This window comes from Colius striatus, chromosome 1, assembly GCF_028858725.1.
Source record: "Colius striatus isolate bColStr4 chromosome 1, bColStr4.1.hap1, whole genome shotgun sequence".
Lineage (NCBI taxonomy): Eukaryota > Metazoa > Chordata > Aves > Coliiformes > Coliidae > Colius > Colius striatus.
This window is the reverse complement of record NC_084759.1, coordinates 28,748,496-28,769,559: the sequence shown is the minus strand read 5'-3', so window position 1 is coordinate 28,769,559 and position 21,064 is coordinate 28,748,496. Positions and strand designations below refer to the sequence as shown.

At 38.2% G+C, this 21,064-nt stretch overlaps 1 protein-coding gene across 4 annotated transcripts in view; it reads right to left on the bottom strand.

Moving 5' to 3' along the window:
- Positions 1-21,064, bottom strand: part of LOC104550607 (RCC1 and BTB domain-containing protein 2) — a 36,876-nt gene that overhangs the window by 4,378 nt on the left and 11,434 nt on the right. For 2 of the 4 annotated variants that reach the window (XM_061994646.1, XM_061994655.1), the window contains 10 exons: positions 19,541-19,699; positions 18,925-19,075; positions 16,832-16,998; positions 15,987-16,145; positions 14,389-14,496; positions 11,602-11,744; positions 9,806-9,996; positions 5,599-5,725; positions 3,219-3,355; positions 2,471-2,601 (listed from right to left, as the gene is read on the bottom strand). In XM_061994646.1, coding sequence (XP_061850630.1) covers positions 2,471-2,601; positions 3,219-3,355; positions 5,599-5,725; positions 9,806-9,996; positions 11,602-11,744; positions 14,389-14,496; positions 15,987-16,145; positions 16,832-16,998; positions 18,925-19,075; positions 19,541-19,699 — 1,473 coding nt within the window. Of the gene's footprint in view, positions 1-2,470; positions 2,602-3,218; positions 3,356-5,598; positions 5,726-9,805; positions 9,997-11,601; positions 11,745-14,388; positions 14,497-15,986; positions 16,146-16,831; positions 16,999-18,924; positions 19,076-19,540; positions 19,731-21,064 lie in introns of those variants that run through there. The other 2 variants (XM_061994663.1, XM_061994671.1) reach the window with 2 other exon arrangements.

Here is a 21,064-nt window from a genome sequence, read left to right as displayed (position 1 = left end):
CTCATCAATAAGTACTGGGAAGGCGAGAAAAAGAAAGAGAACAGAAGGAATAAAAAAGTAGAAGGAAAAAACAGTACATCAAAGACACTGACAGCTTGTTTCAGTGACCTCTGAAATGCTACTGCCAGAACCTGGGTTTTTTTACAGTCAATGTGCCAACTTTTACACCACAAGAAATGAACAGCAGCAGCCTTTTCTGGTACTGAGCTATGAAGAGGACCATAGATATCCTAGAATCCTGGTCAGTCATTTTGCAGTTTCAAGAAACATTGGCTTTTAATTCTGTGACACAGAAGACTATTCATCTAAATTTTGCTACAATGTAGATGATAAATAGGCTTTAAAATAACTTTTATCAGCAACCCTTTGTATTTCTGAGGATAGGATAAATTATTATAAAGCAAATTTTAATCCTGACAGAATGCATATTGTAGCCATCAGGCTTCAGTTGATTTGATACGTTAACGTCAGATGATACAGCACAACAATCTTTCACTTGAAGTGTTCACGTTTAATGACACACAACTGAATTTCATCTTTTCAAACTTCCAAAATATGAACCCTCGTTCATAAACCTTTGGACAGTTTTCTGCTGAAGTGCTCGTATGCTGCACATGGTTCCCAAACCCATTTTTGCTACACTAATGGAGTAGACTAAAAGATCCTGATTCCTTAGAGTGAGACCATCCCAGGTCTTTGGTAAAAGGAGGCTTTGCTGTGCTTCTCTGAAGCACCTCTGCTATACTGAGCTCTGAGTTCCACTTTCTGAGCTGTGGATGTGGGGAAGGAGGACAGCAGTGAGCTCCTGAGTTTGGCACTATGGGCACTTGAGGCAGGTGAAGCAATTCTTCATCTGACGGTCATGTTAAAATGTGATTTGCTTTGGAAGAACACTGTGTATACGGAATAAAACACTGAATCATAGATACAATATGAGTATAACATACATTTAGTCATCAAGCCCATCCCTTTTACTGTGTTTCAGCCATTATAAACTCTAGTACTTTGTCCAGGCTAGTTTTACTGCTTCTCAATACACCTAAATGTATCTTTAACTCCTCTTTAACTACTTCACTGGACACAGTTCAACTAAACGTACTTGTGCTTTGAAGATGTTCAAACCTGTTGAAAAGCCTGTAAGAGGAGAAACTCCAGAGAAAATTCCTAATGAAAGCTTCTGCTGTAAGGAGAAATCATTGAGTCCTCCCTCCCTTTCCAGTGTTCCCCCATATGCTGGGCTTCTACCACCACAACACACTGAAAATACAACTCCTCTTCCCCTCAGCTGTTCATACCTTCCATTAGTGATATCTTGTTTACAACTGCCTGGTGATCAGCAGCTGATCTTATTATCACCTAATCTGATATTATCTCCTCTTTCAAAGTACAAAACCCACAGCCTTTGGGCTCCTCTTTACAACTCTTAACACAAATTAATCTCATCTAGTACTATTACAACAACTTTACCTCAGATTTTGTTTCAATCCTTTCTTTCCACTTGCTTCCTATACCTGGAGCTGTTTGTCACTCCATCATTATGCCTCTAGCCGCCCCTCTAAAACTTTATCCTACACTTCACAGCCAGGCAAAAGCAAAAATCAAGTGTTTTTAAAAAACATTGTTACCAGCTACATATTTTGGCTCTTCTAATAGGTGACCTTCTGTTTGGCTATGTTAATTTTATTCTTGTAAAGCAGAAGTTATCTGGAACAGGAAGATGTTGAGTTGCAACAATGGCCACTGAGTCTAAAATACATATGTAGACTTTTTGAATAATAAACCCCCCCACATCATTATTTCTACACTCAGCCTAGCACTAAGAAGTTGAGAAAACAAAAGCATCTTTGTCAGTATTTGTCTGTCTACCAAAAAAAAAAAAAGCACTTGCAGTACTGCTGAGAACTGGTTGAGCACTAGTGAAACATTCCAGAGCCAAGGGCAGACCAGACAACAGGATATGGGGAGAGGAATAACAATAGGTAATTTGTTGTGTGTCAGCACAGTTACTGTAAACAACACTAGGAAAGTGGGTTTTTTAGATGAGCACAAACATAAAACAGGGAGGGACTCTGCAGGTAAATTCTCCTGCTGCCTGTAAAAAGTGGTACCAGAATGACTGGCAGACAAATGAAGCAGGTGAAGAGCTTGGGAAGTGAACGAGCAATGCAAAATCCAAAGGTGCAGAAGTAAATGACAGTGAGAAATTTGCATGCCAAGCCAGTGCCAGATGACAAAGCAGGAAGCAGATTAAGACTCCTGACTCACAGGTGCGAGTCAAAAGGTCAGGAAGAGAACATTAGTAGCTGTATTTCTTTTTTTTAAATATAGCTTAAAAAGGGAAACACAAACATCTGGGAAGCCAGAAGGGGAAGTGGCAGCAATCGTGCCTCATGGGTCAAACACAGTTATGTTTATATTAAACAGTTTCACGGCTCTGACAACAACTGTTTGCCTGAAGAGAACTCCTTACCTGAGCTTCGTATTTGACAGCAGCAGAAAGAAGAGCGATGGCATTCTCTTCACAAATGCCTTGTTTGATCGTTTGCTGGCAAAGCTTTTTCAATCTGTTTTCTCTATATAGCGTTGCCAAATCTAGCAGGCCTGTGAAAATCCATACAGCTTTAAGTATCCTGGTACAAAACATGTTCATTTCTTCTCAAATGAATCAATTACCCTACTGTTCTAAGCCGAACTGATCAGAGATTTGGTCAGGTTTTTTTCCCCCTAGATGATGTGTGCCATTTTTAAAGGTTCCCAAAAGACATATCAAAAAAGAATCCTTTTTGAACCCAAGTGTTCTGTCTCTTTGTTCACTGTGCTGTATCTCTCTCTAGGTATCAATTAGTGACTTACACTCTCTTCAATTCCTGCAGGGAACAGGTCCCTTTTCATTCATGCTGAAATTGCCACAGCTACCCAAACAAGAATATTTTAGGATAGCACTGGTGCCCTTTTAAGGAGAAAACCCAAAGTTCTTAATATGAGAAACAATGAGTTCTTTTTAAACATTTTGCATCTTTGATCTTATTGCATCCTCAGCACTCATTCTCCTGGGGCATGTTTCCTGCTACTGCATGTTTCCTTCTTCCTGACATCTGCCAAACTCAAGATTTAAGTGCAAATAAAACTAAAGACCCGATTTCCTCACCCTGTTACGATAGACAAATTGAACTTTTCAGAAACAGTCCCCTAGAGTTATTTCTGTTGATGACAAATACCTATTGCATCTTCAGGAGGGAGCCTAATATTGTCTGTATAGAGGTACTCCAGGAAGGCTCGGTAAACAGGGTAAGAAAATTCACTCATTTCTATAGTTTCATCATCATTATTCAGTATGGAACGAAAATGTTCACACCTACAAAACATGGACAAAGATTGTACACTGAGTTAAGCTTGAAAGATGAGCTGCAGCAAGAATCTGTCATAACAGACTAAGCACACAATCATGAAACCTAGCTACATGATTTTTTGGTCTGAAGATGTTTATTTCTTTAAGGCTTATCAACCTTATATATAACATTCAGAATGTTCCTTTAGCTCTGTTATTATCATTCTAGAGCAGGCTTCACTTCTACTTACAGTATCTTTAAGGATCATCCGTGTGGTTTTGATGTCGTTTCCTTAATGTTACACATTAACTATCAATTTTACTACCTGGCTTATAACAGATAAAGTTTACAATTAAGTCAGACCATTTTCACATTTCAACCTGTTTCCTCCAGCATGATCTAGTGAGAAGAGAATTTAGTAATATTTTAGATAATATTTATTCCAGTGTCAGAATCCATACAGTAGGCTTAATCCCCAGAGTCCATACACAATTCAGCATTAGGTTTAATCCATATACTTGAGGATGAAAATATTTAAAGTGAAGACACTCTCATCCAAACCTTTCATGACCTTTTCCTTCTAAGTCTGAATACTTCCGTGAGGAAAGACACACACACAAGGACAAAGCACCACCTTAGCGTCTGTGTTCTGCAACTGTCAGTAACTTACTGCTCCCTGAAAATCATCCTGTAACATTTGAATTGGTTTCAAAATTTTTGCTGATGGAAATAAAATCACCATCTCAGGTAACTTTTCCAATAGCAGTCACAATTTAATTGAACTCTTTTATACCACACTACTTGCTTTCTAACTCTCGCACATCAAAATGTACTTTTTTACTAAAACGCTCCTGTAAAAGATAGATGGGCTTCCTTTTAATGATGCTAGAACAAGTCTACATTGCAAAGAATCATTGAATCATAGGATGGTAGGGTTGGAAGGGACCTTTAGAGATCATCTAGTCCAACGCCCCTGCAGAAGCAGGTCAACCTAGATCAGGTCACATAGGAACATGTCCAGGTGGGTCTTGAAGACCTCCAAGGAAGGAGACTCCACAACCCCTCTGGGCAGCCTGTTCCACTGCTCCATCACCCTCACAGTGAAATAGTTTTTTCTTATATTTAAATGGAAATTTGTGTTTCAGCTTCACTCCATTACTCCTTGACCTGTTGCTAGATACCATCAAAAAAGGGATGTCCCAACCTCCTGACATCCACCCTATAGATATTTGCAAATGTTAAAGACAGTATAACTTAGATACAAACTAAAAATTATTATGTATTTTACCACCTAATTTACCTTTTTCTCATTTGATTTTACTGATTAAAGGTATTTTTTTCCCTTTAAATTTTTAAAGAACATAAAAGCAATGAAACCAGCAAAAGGAAGAAAATAGTAACAAATCATTGGAATACTAAGAGGAGAGCAAAAAACGTCCAAAAAGGGGAAAGAAATCTCTAATGAGACTCAGGAGCAAAACCAGGAAGATGAAAGTGGTGGTAAAGCAGAACAAGAGAGCCAATCATTTTGAGAAAGAAAATAGCAAAGAGAAAAAAAAAGTACTGTAATAGTGAGGAGGATGAAGCAGAAGCAGTTAGTAAGACAGAAGAGTTGTGAAGCAGTGTCTCTAAAATATCCCAGTAAAAACTGCATCAGTGATAACTAATCTCTGCAAGTTTATAACAATGTGATTACTCTGTAGATGTGTATAAAAAAAAATTACTGTGAAGTGGTGTTAACTTGCAAAAAGCTGTAAAAACAACACGAGAAGCCATCGTAAAATTTCAATTCACTGATAAGGTTTAAAAGAAGTCAGATACGAAATCTGACCAAAAACAAAACCCCAAAACATATGCTGAAACAACTGGAAGGTCCTGTAGAAAGAAAGAAAGGCAAGAATAAACACAAGACCCTCAAACCATGCCAGCAGAGAAGAGCCAGGCCTCTAAATGGGAAAAACTGATTCAAACTACTGGAAAGGCAGCAGAAAGAGGTGAGCCTTTTCCTCAGCTGAGAAAGGTTATTAGATATCAGGTGAATGCTATTTAGGTAGCACAAAGGAGAACACACGTTAGAGAGAAATGATGAAGGGGCTGGCAGAAAGCAGTGTGTTTGGTAATTCCAAGCAGTGAGAAAATGAGAGTAATAGTGAAGAATAGCAGATGAATCCCACAGCTGAGGGCAAGTCAAGAATTTTGAGCAGTAATTAGTACAGTAGACTACACTATACAGTTTAATTTAGATTAAGCTATACAGTTTGTGCCTTACCTAATTTTGAGAAGAACTTTATGAACATGAATGTATTTTCCATCCACTAGAAACTTCAGGTCTGCAGTTTCAGGGTTGTCAAATTCCTTCTTTAGTGACTGGGCTACTGTCAGATGGTCATCAGGCTCTAGAATAAAAAGGGGAATTAATAGCAAGTAGTGCAAGTATCTCCCATGACACCATCCTGGGTATCTGTCAGCAATTAACACTCTCAAAACTACTACAAACTACAATAAATACATCACTTCAAGGCTAGTAAAAAAACAACTCAACTGACTGTGTTCAGCATGAACTCCCAGAGAGGCAAAGAAATTGCACCTTGCGTCAGTTCTTTGCAGTTTCCTGATCCAAACAAATATCTCTATTGAAAACAAAAAATGTCTCACTCCTCTGACTCATCTAAACACGGCCAGAAAACAAAATTTAACAGAGTCTTAGCGTTTGCTGTCAGATGCACCATTCACTTCTATCAGTTGTTACTAGTTAAAATTATTGTAAATGGAAAGTGATAGTTACTATAAGATACCCAAAAGGTCAATAAAAACCCCTCAAAAGCTCACACAATAAGATGTTCTAAAATACTCCCATGAGGACACAGTCTCTTACAGCCAAAATAAAGGTATTACGTAACCAATGTCTTGGCTGCAGTCAAACTGCCCAGTACAGTATCCCTAAAGGTAAATACCATAGTTACAAGGCTATTCAAAGAGTGTTTTCTCTAGACTCACAGGGTTAGAAGCACTCTGTGTGAATGTCTGTACATTGCTGTTTGTGTCACAGTGTATCCCACTGTGCATGTGATATTTCCATTATAAAGTTACCAGCCAGCTTTGAAAAATCATCCATTATCTGCATGCAATTTTTTGTCTCTTGATCTGTTTCCAAGTCTCCATCATATTTGGTGGTCTCAGAGGGCTATCTTCTTTGTAAGTACTAAAAAAATTAAACCCCTCAAATCTCATTCTTAACCCAGAAAGCATTTTGTCTTCTTACCATATAAATACACATTATTGGTTTATATAAACTTTGTGGGTCAGTAATGAGCTGTTCTGTACAGAAAATTACATAAATGGTAGGTCCTGTAACCTACCAAGCTAGAAATAAGCAAAGCATTCTGCTGGAAATAGAAAGACCTGCACCACAAGCTCTAGAAAAAAACCCACATACACACAACACACACACACACACACACACACAAACAGTTTGCTCCTATTACACTTTGCTTAGCACAATTATTTTTCATTTCATTTAGAGGATGTCACATGTTCAGTTATACCCAACCAGGGCAATAATTATCAAGGGCTGTTGAATTACAGGTAAAAAGATGGGGAGGGAGGGGAGAAATCCAATGTAATAACAATCAAAATTCCTTCTGAAACAATGCTACTGTACAATACTTTGTTAGTTCTTTGTATAACGTGGCTTATTTAATTCAGAACTCTACTCTTCAAATAAGCAACAACCTTAACAACCAAAGCAAAGCTGAAGCTCTTCTTCAAATATTAACTGGCAATTCAGATGTCCACCAATATACATCTGCAATCAACCTCTACAGACAACAGAGGTAAACGGAATATAGTGATGGTCACTTAGAAAATTCTTAGAGGGAAAGCAGGTGCTTTTATTTGTTACAGCTGTGAAACGGGAACCAGAGAAAGGAAATTAAGAGGCAGTTCACACTGACAAGGCATGAAGCCAAGAAAACTCCTTAGCAGCCAATGGTAATTGTAATAGAAATGTTGGAACTGCCAGAAACGGGGAGTGAATGGGAACGTCTGTGTGTGGAAACACCAGAACACAACGGGCAGAGAAGGGCTGTAAGCATGCCAGATGTCCATGTTAAGATGCCAGGATGCAGCTGCCTAATGATGCTCACCACATACAGATGAGGGGAAAACCAACAAAGAGTCAGTCCTGATGACCTACCAAGGTGGGACAGGATAGAGAGACTAGTCACTCTTAGCTCCTAGAGCATTCAAAAAGGCACATCCAAAGCCAGCACAGACTCATCTAACTAAAAGGAATACAAAAGACATGACGAGTGCCTGATAGCCAGCATCCTTTATCCTGTGTCATCACCAGGATCCCAGCTCAGACCATCTGAATACACCACTTGGCACATACGAGAACACCGCCTTGAAAGTGCATCTAAAACTAGTTTTGTTTTAAAATAAAATAACCTCTTCCTCCTGTAAGGTTTCACCTTGAGCTCTGGTAAAATGTTGCTACAGCATTGCAATGTTATTCCCAAAGGGACCAAGAAGTCAAGGCCAAAACCCCAAAATAAAAGGAGTTGTTACAGTCAGAAAAGACTCCCAAGGTGTGAAGCAGTGCAAGAAGGCTGGGTGTATTGTTTGCCATGACAATGAAGGTGGGGATAAAAGATGTGTTGGGAAATAGTTATGCAAGTAGTCTTAACCACGCTGTTTCAAAAAGACTGAATATCTCTAAGTATTACTGAGCAACACATTGATTAATAAAATGAGTTACTCAGAAGTTTTCAGCATAAAGGTGAAAATTGCATGAGTGATCATGTATAATCCCACTCAGGACTCTTTGAGTTGTCCTAACACCATATTTCTGACCTACACCAGCACTTGTAAAAGAAGAAAAGAAAAGGTGAATTTACAGGAAGGAGCACTGAAAAACTGTAACAGGTTCAGTCTCGCTCAAGCTGTTGCCTTCCCCGTGAGGAACAAAATAAGGTAAGAGGTAGTTTTTGCTTTTTGCCTTCCTCCATTCTCCCTTGAAAAATTCTCAATACTCTGCACTAAACTGAGAAGAAAAAGCAAGAGAAAAAGTGGAGGGGAAATTCTGATAGCGTGAAGTACTATTTCAACTATGAAAGAAGAAACGGAAGCTCAGGAGCCCCAGAACCCTGCTAATGTGCATAAGAAAATACATGTAACTGAATTTATGATTAAGGTACATATACTAATTTTGCCTTATTTCCTTCATCGAATAACCAATTCTTATGAAAGAAAAATCTGCACACAGTACAGATACAGTTATGTAGAACCTACAACTGACAAATACGTATTTAGATGGAGTGAACCATCCCATCACCTGGGATTTTAGTGTAGTAACACAATTTACATCTAATTCATAACAGGCAAATATTAGGACTATTAAGAATTTCCACAGCAACTGAGCATATATCTTACAGTTTTGAACAAGCCACCCTAAAGAGCACAACAGCCTCAACCTACAGAAAATGGGAGTCCATGGACCATGTCCTAAAGCATGAATTTTGGCAAAGCAGTTTCCTGAGAACAGGATTCTCCATTTAATGTTCCAGCCTCTCTAAGTTGAAATGCTTATTAACAGAACTTCCTTATCTTGGCATCTCAAAGGCACCAAGGGAGCAAAGACTGTTCTACAATTGTCAGACAAAAGCACACAGCAACACAAAGGCAATTACAAAGGCAATACAGAAGTGGAATGAAAGCATGATGGTCTCAGTACAGTTCAAATTACAAATTAACAAGTTGCTGCGTTCTAGCTTTCAAGTTAAGCTCCCAGGTGACACCTACAGACAACCTCAAGAGTCTCATCTTTGATTAGGTCAGCAAAGCCGGTAACTTCATTAGCAACCAATATGGAATTGAATTTGTAGCTGAAGAATGAGCTCTCAGTTATACAGTGCTAAATACTTAACTCTTTCTAGTCGAGGCCTGGAAGACTGACCTTAATGGAATATCTGAGATCCAGCAGTTTGTCTTTTCAGAAGGCCAGGTCACGATCACTTGTGATGAGATTCAAAGTGCCTGTGGCCAGTTCTGAACATGGGCATTTGGCTTCCTCAGTTCTTCGTAGTCTTCTTAAAGGCATCAAAGAATGCCTCTGGGTTCCTAAACATTCTCCATGGCTCCCTCAAGTCTCCAAATTAAAACTCAGTTTCTCTACCCATGGCCATTGCACAGTAACATTCAGTGGTTACACAAAGAAAAACCCCTCCCCAACCCAAGGCACTTCCCCACAGAAATAAACCACACCAATAAAACAGACAATCATTTAACACTGACATCAGGCCTTAGGAATTTATACAAATCCACATTACTGTTTACACTTATGTCATACACAACTGTGCTTCCCAGTACACATTTTTGCAAAAAACTAAGTTTAGGCTTCAAATACATGCGAGTGTTTTTTATGCACTAACGATCCTACCTAGAAGATGTTAAAACAAAGAAATATTTAAGCTCACCTACTGAGAGCAGGCGCCACATGACAGCAGGGGTAGCAAAGCAAGCAAAGACGTCGTCAGTGCAGGCAAAGTGAGTGAGGTGGGGAAGGACCACGCACTGGCCCCGGCACTGGCCCCACATGTACACCTGCCCGCTCTGCGTCTTGGCGGCCGACGTGTGAGCCGAGTGGCAGGCTGCAATCTCTATAACTCTGAATTTATAAGCAAACAAAAGAAAAAAAAGCAAGTCACTCTCCTAAGAACAAAATGCAGTGAAGAAGCTCGCTACCTCCTGTCTTCCTCTGGTGCAAAAGCTATTTGTAAGTGTGCACATGCTTACAATTGCAGGAACGTTTTCTTATCATGCACAGCAAAATTGAAAAGGCCATCAAAGTTTCTTCACTTAGAAAGCTTCTCAGTGAAAAACCATCTTGGGAGTGAGGAGACACTGTTGCAGCAGAGCAGTATATCTGCTGCAGCACATGCTCTACGAACTCCCTTGGGTCCCTCAAACAAGGCTACACTGAGTTTCAAGACTCTGGATATCCTCGGTGGTGCAGGGCAGTGAGGTGAGTGGCTGCATTAAGCTGTAGAGAACAAGTAATTGGAGAAGATGAAGGAGGAAACAAGGAAGCAGTGCTTCAAAAACAGGGAAAAATTTTGATATACCTCTTTTCACTACAATGCCAAATTTAACAGATTTTAATTTTGAAAGCCAAAATCAGAGTCAAGCAGCTCTAAAAGCTGTTTCTAAACATATTTTATCTATGTGAGGCCACCTCATTAATCCTAAAGTTGATTCAGGATTTCAAAACTCCCACTATGTACAACATTACACAATCCACTGCTTTGCAGACTGAACTGCTGCTTGTTTACTTGTTTTCCCAGATGCCTAGGGAAAAGAGCTGGGAAACAATTTGTTTAAAGCAGCATACAACAAAAGAGAAAAGCAGCACACAACATTAAAACTTGGATTAAAATGTGGTAACATTTTAAGTGCAGCCAAAGGGCCTGGAAAAACTTGAGTTGCATTTTAAGCAAAAGCACGAGCACACAAAGAAACAGCAACCTTCAAAAACAAGCTGTGCCTCATCACCACAGAGGAGTTGCCTCTTCCTTACAGACACAGACACAAGTTGAAGAGGGACTTCTCACTTTTCTTATTATTCACAATAACAAATCCAAAATCAAGACCTCAGTAGTAAGAAAGAGATTCAAATTTCTGGCTACATATATACAGTGCTTTACATTAGCCGTAGAAATAAATTCCTTAAGTCCATCAAAGACTTACAGGAAAAAGTTTAACTTGTAAAAAAATCTAAGCTTAATTTTCAGGCAATAATTCCAAGAAAGAACTCCCCTCTCTCTCTCTTGGGTTATGAGCCAGATTTAATAGCAGAAACAACACAAATTGCAGACGTCCACTCTTCACTTTTTCTGTGTGTATTTCCTTGTCAAAAGTAGCATATTAAAATCTAATTTATGTTCAGAGACAATAAAGCTTTTAGCTTTGACTTCAAACAATGAAACTATACAACTGAAAAGAAATTGCAATTAAGGCCTGTAAAGTACAGCATGAGCCGAAGCAGAAAATAGTACACTCAGGCTCAGAACATCCAGTTTCTCTTTCACAACGATGGTTATGGGGCAGATTCAAGCACTTTCAGTGAAAATTCTGTTCACATTTAGCAGAAGAACCATTGCAAAAAAATTATAGGCTATTTCTTCCAAAAAAGCAGATTAAAGATGCCAGAATTTTCTGTAGCTCTTGTAAGAGCATGCCAACTAATGTCTAACTGCAAGACTGTAAGTATTACCTGTCCTTATCCACATAAACTGTTGTAGGGTAAGATTGGTTATTTTTATTCCCAGTACCTAACTGGCCATATGAATTGGCTCCCCAGGCATAAATCTGACCTTCATCTGTTAGCACTAACGTATGTGCATAGCCACAGGCAACCTATAAGGAATAATAAAAAAGAAAAATCTCATTTTTATGTAACAGAAAGTTAATACAGACAGACACGTTATGCTACATGTTATTGATTCCATACCCGTGTAAAAATTACAAATACAGATAAGCTTATTACAAAGGCAAGGAAAGTAGATGAGGTTAACTGAGGGGAAAAAAAGGTATCAGTGAGGAACCTGGATAAGTCATTTCAAGAGTACAGAAAAAGATTAGCTAGAAATTGAGAAAGATGGAAAGCTGTGTGACAAATATGAACAGTTTGCAGAAAAAATGCAGAAAAAAGGCAGATCATCTGTCTTGCACTGACCTTGCTCTATGGGCAATGTGAATTGCTTAGTGCTGTAAAACCAGGAAGGGTCTCCCCATCTGCTCCCCATCTCTCTTCCCTGACTGCCGGCCACATCAAACTGCCCCTTCCCTGGGCCAGCTCTAGTGCTCACCAGACCCTCTGCTGAAATAACTTACATCACCAGAAGGGAACTCTACAAAGATGGGCCTAAGGCACGTAACAGGAGCAGCCAGCCAGGAAAGAGAATCATACAATGGTAGCGGTTGGAAGGGACCTTTAGAGATCATCTAGTCCAATCCCCCTGCAGAAGCAGGTCCAACTAGGTCAGGTCCCATAGGAACATGTCCAGGCGGGTCTTGAAGACCTCCAAGGAAGGAGACTCCACAACCCCTCTGGGCAGCCTGTGCCAGGGCTCCCTCACCTGAACAGTAAAATAGGTTTTTCTTATATTTAAGTGGAACTTTTTGTGTTCCAGCTTCATCCCATTACCCCTTGTCCTGTTAGTAGCTATTATAGAAAAAAGGGATGTCCCAACCTCCTGACATCCACCATTTAGATATTTGTAAATATTAATGAAATCACCCCTCAGTCTCCTCCAGACTAAACAGCCCCAGTTCCTGCAGCCTTTCTTCATATGAAAGATGTTCCAGTCCCCTGATCATCTTGGTGGTCCTGCACTGGACTCTCTCCAGCACTTCCCTGTCCCTCTTGAGCTGAGGAGCCCAGAACTGGACACAGGACTCCAGATGAGGCCTCACCAGGGCAGAGTAGAGGGGGAGAAGAACCTCCCTCGACCTGCTGGCCACACTCTTCTTGATGCATCCCAGGATGCCACTGGCCTTCTTGGCCACGAGGGCACGAGGGCTGGCTCAATGGGGAGAGATGGAAGAGGGAAGAGATGAAACTCCCCATCTTGACGGCAGCACACAACTGTGTCAGCTCGTACCCTCTTGTGGAAACCCACCCAGTCACGCTGAGCTACCCATTCTGCTACACCCCATAAGGTTACTTGAATATTCACTTCACAGTTTATACAGGCAGCACATGTGGATACACAGTGGCAAAATTACCAGCAACAGTCTGGTAATGAGTTGATGTAACTCTGCATTGAGTTAATGTAACCTGTTATAGCTAGATGGCTACCAATAACCAATTTAGTTCCCTCAGAACTAGCTCACCTATCTTGTGGATACAATCCACAAAGCAGATAGACCATAAGTATTTGGAGTTCACTGACATCCATGAAACATGTGATGTGCCTTAAATGAAAGAAATCTTTATTTACTGATTGGAGGTCTAGAGCTTGGTATTAATCGATATCAAGCAAAATGGAGTGGATTGAAATAGCATCTAGGTCAAACTTAGTAGAGCACTCACACTCTCTAAATAGGAGGAAAAATACAAGGGAAGATAATATAAACTGTAAAAAAATAATATAAAATCCATAAAATAATGATACGGAATATATAAACTTTATTACATTATTTTCCAAGCTACTGCCTACACCGTAGGGACTGAACATAAAACTAGGTAATTAAATGAGTTTATTTAAAAAGTTTTATAAAATCCATAACTTCCCTGAGTAAATGCAATAAATAGGATCCAGAGATCAAAACACTCCTGTAAATTTTCACTAGGTTATAAACCCAACATTTTCTAGCAGAATGTGCTATTTTCCCAACAGTATCTCCTATTTTGGATTAATCAATTAAAAATGTTATGTATCGCTTCTGTAGTTACCTTAAATATTTCTTTTCAGTCAAAAGAAGTTATCAGTTTGCTAGTTACACCAACAGCAGCCCACCTATTTGGTAAAGTGTAATAACCACCCCAGCTTAAGATTAACCATGGAATCTTACCAACTGTTGATCAAAAGCAGTTGTTGAGACTCCAAACACCAGTGAGTCACTGTGGCTGGAGTGCAATTCTAAAAGTGATATTCAGTCTGCCAGAAAGAGAAAATGCTAAACTGCAGCATTTTACCAGAAAAGAAGACAGGGGTTAATGAAGAATGAGGGTTGCCTATGAAGAGTTTCTTATTTACTAATGTAATAGGAAATCGTTTTAATTCAGTTTCACAGGAAGAAAAAAAAAAGACCAAGCATTTCTAATGGCCTAGTCCTCTTTGAGGAAAATTCTGATCTCACTGAAGTCAATGGCAAAATTCCCACTGAACTCCACAGGGTCACAGTTTCTCTGCTGCAGATTAAGACACATGTTTTCATTCTGGTAAGTGGCACCTTTTTCAAACAAAGAGATAAAGGACTCCTTTAAATGCAGACTCTGTCCCAGCACGTTTTGAGTTGTTGAGAAAGGACCTGAGGTGGAGCATCAGGCACGTACCCGCTGCACGCGAATGCCTTGCAGAGCTGCTATTCGGCACGGTGTCGGCTGGTTGCCACTGCTGCCCAGTCCAAGCTGCCCATTACCATTGTAACCCCAGACATAGACCTTCAAAACAGACACAGGGCTGTTAACTGTTTCTTACTATCTGCCCCTTTTGAAAGCAACTGAACAACTTCAGAGCTACAATCATACTTTACTTTAGTATTTCCCATCCCCACACTTCAGGATCAAACACACACACAAGTATGCACGTACCTGTATATACATATGTATATACGTACATATAGACACACACGTGTATGTTTTCCTGTGCCAGAAATTTTGGATGCTGCCTCTGTTTAAAATATCAACTGCAGGCTCATCTAAAATTCAAAACCTCCCTGTTTGTGTTGCTCTTTTAAGAGTTGGATAATGCAAGACTACAATATTTGAATATGAGTAGAAAATAAGTGATTCATGCGGCTGTTTCCCAGCACAGAACAAATCCAGCATGAGTAATTCCTTTTATAAGAGCTCATTTCTCACTCAAAAATCCTCTAACAGAAAAGAAAACACACTGAAACAAGTATAAACTGGAAGCTATGATCAACAGTTGGAGTAGGCTGCTAACAGCTTTATTCTAAACATAAGAAAAGGGGAAAATACTGAGCTATGATAATTGGAATGACATAGGTTCTAATGCAGTCAATAGGTACATTAAATAGGTAAAGTGAAATGCTTGGAGCCATGGAGCTAGAGAGGATGTAGGCTGCCTCAAAGCTTAAGCTTATATGAAATAAAACTACAATAACAGTACAACCTCTTTGTATCTTTGCAATGAGGATAAAAAAATTATGAGAGGGATTCAAGTACCAGCATAGAAGAAATAGATGTAATATACTTTTATTTTCTGTTTTCTCTTGAGATGAGGCATGCATGTATGAGCACTGAAGGTTAAAATAGCATCACTAATTGTTCTCACATTCTTAATATTTAATAAGAGTCTAGTATAGACAATGATTAATTTTTCTATGAATGACAAAGGCAGCAGTGAGATGACATATTAATCAGCACTTTCATTTTTGGTGGAATGTAATAGCAGCTCTAAAAACAAGTAAATCAGTGATACTTGGTTGTTTTCATATGGAAAAAATGAAGCTAGCGTGAAATTTTAAGTATATATACATAGATATTATTTAATATCCAAACTTGTAAAAGTCTGCTATTTTTACATCAGTATTATATTTTCAAGTAAACTTGAAATTTGACACTTGAATTCCTTCAGTTCAAAGCCAACTTCAACGGTTGATGAAAAGTAATAGCTGCTAAATTTTAGGAGTAACCAAATGTTAGTGAACAAATTTCCCTGTCTCACTCTACCTCCTTTCTAGAGAAGAAACTATAATCACCACAGATAGGAACATGTGCTTAAATATGTCAGAATGTGCAAGATTCTGAAAAAGGGTTTTATAAGCAGTATAAGCAGGTAGATTTGAGGGACCCTGGAAAGGTATACTTGTTTTCTGAGTAGTAGCTAATTACTGACAGGCTTGATATTATCTAGATCCCACAATATGACATAAAATAAAATTCAGTCAGAAGATTCACTTTCTTACCTCTCCATTTTCCACCACGGCCATAGAGCACATCTGTCCACAAGCTATATTAACTACTATTTTATTCTGTAGGCAGCTGGTAACTCTTCGAGGAATTGGTTGATTAGCTGTTGAACCAGACCCAACTTGTCCTGAGTTATTATAGCCCCATGTATATACCTGTTGTAAGAGAATTGTCATAAAAGAAGGCTATATAACATATAAGGTTCATATTCCAGAGAGAAAAAAGTTATCTGCACAAAAAATTCATTTTGAGTACAAGTGGATGTATTGTTTTAAAGATCCAGGCAGATACATAGGTCTACAGTTTAATTGTTTGTATAAAAAATATACCACTTATAGTATTTATATACCCCCTTCTTTTATGTCCTCCAATCAAAGGTAAGAAGAAAGACGACAGCTGCAGTAATGCTGCAAGAATCCATTGCTAGTTTTCCAGAATTTAAAACAGAATGGCTAACTGGACACAAATGGCACCTCAAAGCAAACGACAGATATCTTTTTACTTTGGTGGGTAGAACTCCTTACATGAACATGACTTAGATTAATGTCAGCTTTAAGGCAATTAAGCATTGACAGTAGAGTATAGTATAGGAAGGAACTGGCTGCCCTCTTTAAAGAAATTATAATCTGTTATTACAAGCAGATGTTGCACAGAAATCAATATTCTGCATGCACTCCAAAGTGGATAGACCCTAAGAGGTTTATCAAACATTTGTGTTGCGTTAGCACCGTAAGGATGGCAAGAAGCAAGGTCTAATGCTCTTAGTGCAGAACATTTTTCTGTTTCTCACAGATGTGAATTTCATTAACAGAAAAGAGAGATTTATTCCAGCTATTCTCACCTCTCCATCAGATGTTAACACCATAGAATGATGTGAGCCACAAGCAACTTCAATGACCTTCTTGTTCACCAAGTTAGTAGAGACTTGACAGGGAATGAAACCATGATTTGTCGTACCATTGCCCAACTGACTGTAGGCATTATGACCCCATGTATACACTTCTCCTTCTATAAAAAAAAAAGTAAAAAGCTGGTTTAAATTATCTCTTTTTTTCCCCACTGTGTACATAAAGTTACAAACTGAAAAGTCAAATTCAATAACAATATACATATTTAAGTATATATATATATATATATATATATATATATATATATATATATATACGTGTGTGTGTGTGTGTCCTTTGGGTCTCTTAAATCCATGGACATACCAATGCTACTTCACATGGTGTAGACCTCAAATCTCAAAGGACAGTGCAATACAGAAGTGACAACGATGAAATGACAGTCAGGAGTCCCCATTTCAGTTTCTCTGTTACTCACAATCAATCAAAATTTCTTGTCGATGTCACAACTCTGTTTCCCACTTTTTGGAAAACGAAAATAACAAGTTTTCATTGCTTTACAATATACATGAAGATGCTTGTAAGAGAACATCATTATTACTTATTAATAACCATACTGTTATTTGCTTATTATTTAAGCGTATTATTCATGTCCTGCATTTGGAGAAACATTCTAGAAAAATTAAAAATGCAAGAGACATCTGACTGGGTTGGAATTTCACACAAGACAATTTCATTGGTCTTTCTCCAACTTACCATAGAAAAAAAAGTTGCTGTTTAAGGGAAGCATGGGGCTGGTCACTTTTTGCAATTCCTAAGCATTTACAATCACTAGGGTCCAGTTATTACCAGCTACTTCCCAATCTCTTTAATGTACATTGTTTTCTGTGATGCTAACAACTTTTCCTACTCACTTTCCTTTGTTTTAAATCAAGTGTTCTCTAGATACAGTAGTGCAGGACTTGAAGAATAGCTGTCCTACATTAACCTTGTCTCTCATCATCATCATTTTCTTAACCCAAATTACACAGTTATGGCAGGAGAGCTAAGTTTGACGTACAAGTCCATCAGATTTCTGAAGAGATCACTAACTCATCCCTATGAAGGGTTCCTTCAGAACTACAAAGGTAAAATGTGCTACAATAAACCAGTATTTCTCTACAATAACAGGTTAAATTACTTCATCCTGGCAAAAGCAAACAACCTTCTTTTAGCTTCACCAGTACAAGAATACACATTTCAGTAAACAGGTGAAAAAGCCACAAAGAAACATACAACAAACTGGAAATGACAGTAATTAACACAAGAATTGTGAGATACTTAATGGCTGTCTGAAAGGTAGGTTAAAAGAGGATGTGATGAATGGAAGTTACTCATGCAAATGGAGTTATGAGTAAAAATCATCAAGGATCAGTTCTAGACCTGTTCTTTAGCGATACTTCAGTTCACCATCTGGGTAAGAAGTGTGAACATGTCAGTGAGATATGGCAGCAACAAAGCTCAGAAGAATACAGACTCATACATAAAAAACATACAGAATGATCTACCTTGAAGACTGGAGAAAATGGTGGAATGTAACTGAGAACACAATATTAGTCATTTGTCTTTGAGAATAATGTACATGATTATGAACTGAAAGGCCATAGTATGATGTAGAGTGTCAATGAGACAACAGAAAACAAAAGGCTCAGAGGGAATATAACTGATCTTTAAAGCATAGCCAAAGTAGGTATGGGAAGGAAAAGACGCGTTTGAGCTAAAGGACAATATTGGCACAAGAACATATGGGGCTAATGTAGTCACTAATGCATTTCAAAAACAATCAGAAGTTCCAAACTTTACTGTAAAGTAAAAAAAAAAAAACTTCTGAAAGCAGTAACAAGAACAAAACAGATCTTGAAAAACTTTTGAAAAGAACTATGAACAGAGCTAGCTGATATGTCATAATCACCAGTGAAAATATGTTGGACTTGGATAGTCTGAAATGTCCATTCCAACTCTCTCTTACATTACCAGCTCAGACTTTTCACATCTACTGGACTAATTCAAGTGGACTATCTGAAAAAGCAATATTCAGATCATGTCTTACCTTCTGTAGCAAGAACGACATGTGGGCCGCTTCCATAACTCAGACAGGCTATCTTTTTACCACAGAGAGAATCTAACCTCCTTGGTTCAATAGTGCTCTGCATGTCACCTGTTCCCAAACACCCACTGCAGTTCATGCCAAGCACAAAAACCTGTTATAGAAGAATCACAGAATCATAACTTAGGTTGTAATGGAGGACCTTCAAAGCTCAACTAGTCCAACCTCCTGCTCAACAAAGGTCTAAAGAGGCAGTAGACCCCAGATCACGTCTACTTGAATCTTGAACACCTCCAAAGAAAAGTTCTCACAATCCCTCCAGGATTTAAACAAGTCATAATAATATTTTTCCTAATACTGAATCAGAATTTTCCATCTTTCAGTTTATGTCCATTGCCTCTCATCCTGTAACTATGCATCTTCAAGAAATGTCTAACTATCCTCTGACTGCAGAAGGAAGACATTAATTTGAAGTGAAAATCCTTCAGTAGTAATCAAAAGAATCAGGTATTTTACATGCAACTTTTTCTAGGTATATTATCATAGTACTGGCTTTCAAAATAACTTGATACATAAACGACTAAACGTGTCATGTTCATACACACTCTTGGACAATTACCTCATCATTTTCAGTTGCATACAACACTTCATTACCAGCATTGCCAAATACACAGGCTTGACGAATTAGTTTGAGCTCTTCTTGGGAACAGAGAGAAAAAATAGGCCATTTCCCAACATCCAGCATCTTCAGGGCTGACAATAATGTTGCATCCAAGACCTGATATTATTAAAAAAATGGTATCAAATACCTAGACAGAGAGAAATGTATACCTTTGAACAGTAAAAAGGGGGGAAAAAAAGAGAAACATCATCTTTTTCAAACACAAATCAGTATTTTAATCTAGAACAATATTTGAACACATAAAATAAACAAATAAACTACACCATGATCCAGAAAGAAAGGATCTATATGTATGAAGTAAAGTACCATAAAACAAGTTAAATGTTGAGGTAATATTTTCACTATATTCATACTACATAACTGCTAGCTTCTAGAATTCAACATACAGGATTCTAATATAAAGTGCTAAGTATATATCCAAAACTTGAAAATAATTTGGTTTTTTTCCTTTGGTGCTAAAACTATTGTTAAAAGAAGAAAACTTTAAAAAAATCTGCTGAAGAATAAACTTTTCTTTGTAAAATATTCCCATCTCATCATGCATTTAAGATGAAAACTTGAGAAAATATGAGAAAATTTTCCCTTTCTTCTGGGTTTTAAGAATTATTGAATCTTTGGGGACTTCCTAAGAATATCTGTATTTTATGTAAGTAAACATATAATAAAAGAAAAAAGCTAATTGACCATTTTCCAGATTATCCAAGGACAAACAGCAAGTTTATAGTTAAGAGTCATGGGTCTCTCCAGATATTAAAACTCATCAAGCCAATGTCTGCATCTCATGCAACATTTCTACTGTTTTAGTATGGCATAAGCCAGAATAACTTTGCAGTATCAAAATTTGATAGTAAATTTTGCATGGAGCATGCATGGAACTTTTTTAACTGATGTACAGGCTCTGGACCTGAAACATCGTTGCCAGATGAGAAGGCAAGCAAGAAAAGACTTTGCCTGTCACAGACACTAAGCAGTCCACCGTGCACCAGTGTTATTTTTTTCCACCTCTGACTGAAACAAAGATGTGAATAAACTCTAGTTTGTGAATAAATTCTAGTTTGAAGCACGTTATATCAGTTACAAGGATATTGTTTTTTTGATTAGTATCACTTACTACAAGAAAATACAGAGACACAGATAACATTTGAAAATACAATAATAAACCCTAAATTAATCCTGGATTAACATCTTTAAACAAATAGCAGTTAATCACACATTTCGTCATAGTATACTCCTGAGAAAGGGACAGTAAGGTTGGTTATCTCCACTAAAGAAAAGTTGTGGTTTTGCTCACACCACTTCTTTCTCCATCTCCTCGCACCAAGTAACTGATCAATTTCAGCCAAATTTGTGAGTAAAATAGAAGTAAGATCCCACTGCCACAATCCATTGGGCAGAAGGCAGACAGACAATCAGACATGTATGTTACAAAATAAATCTGCTAACAAGTAGGTCCAAGCCAGT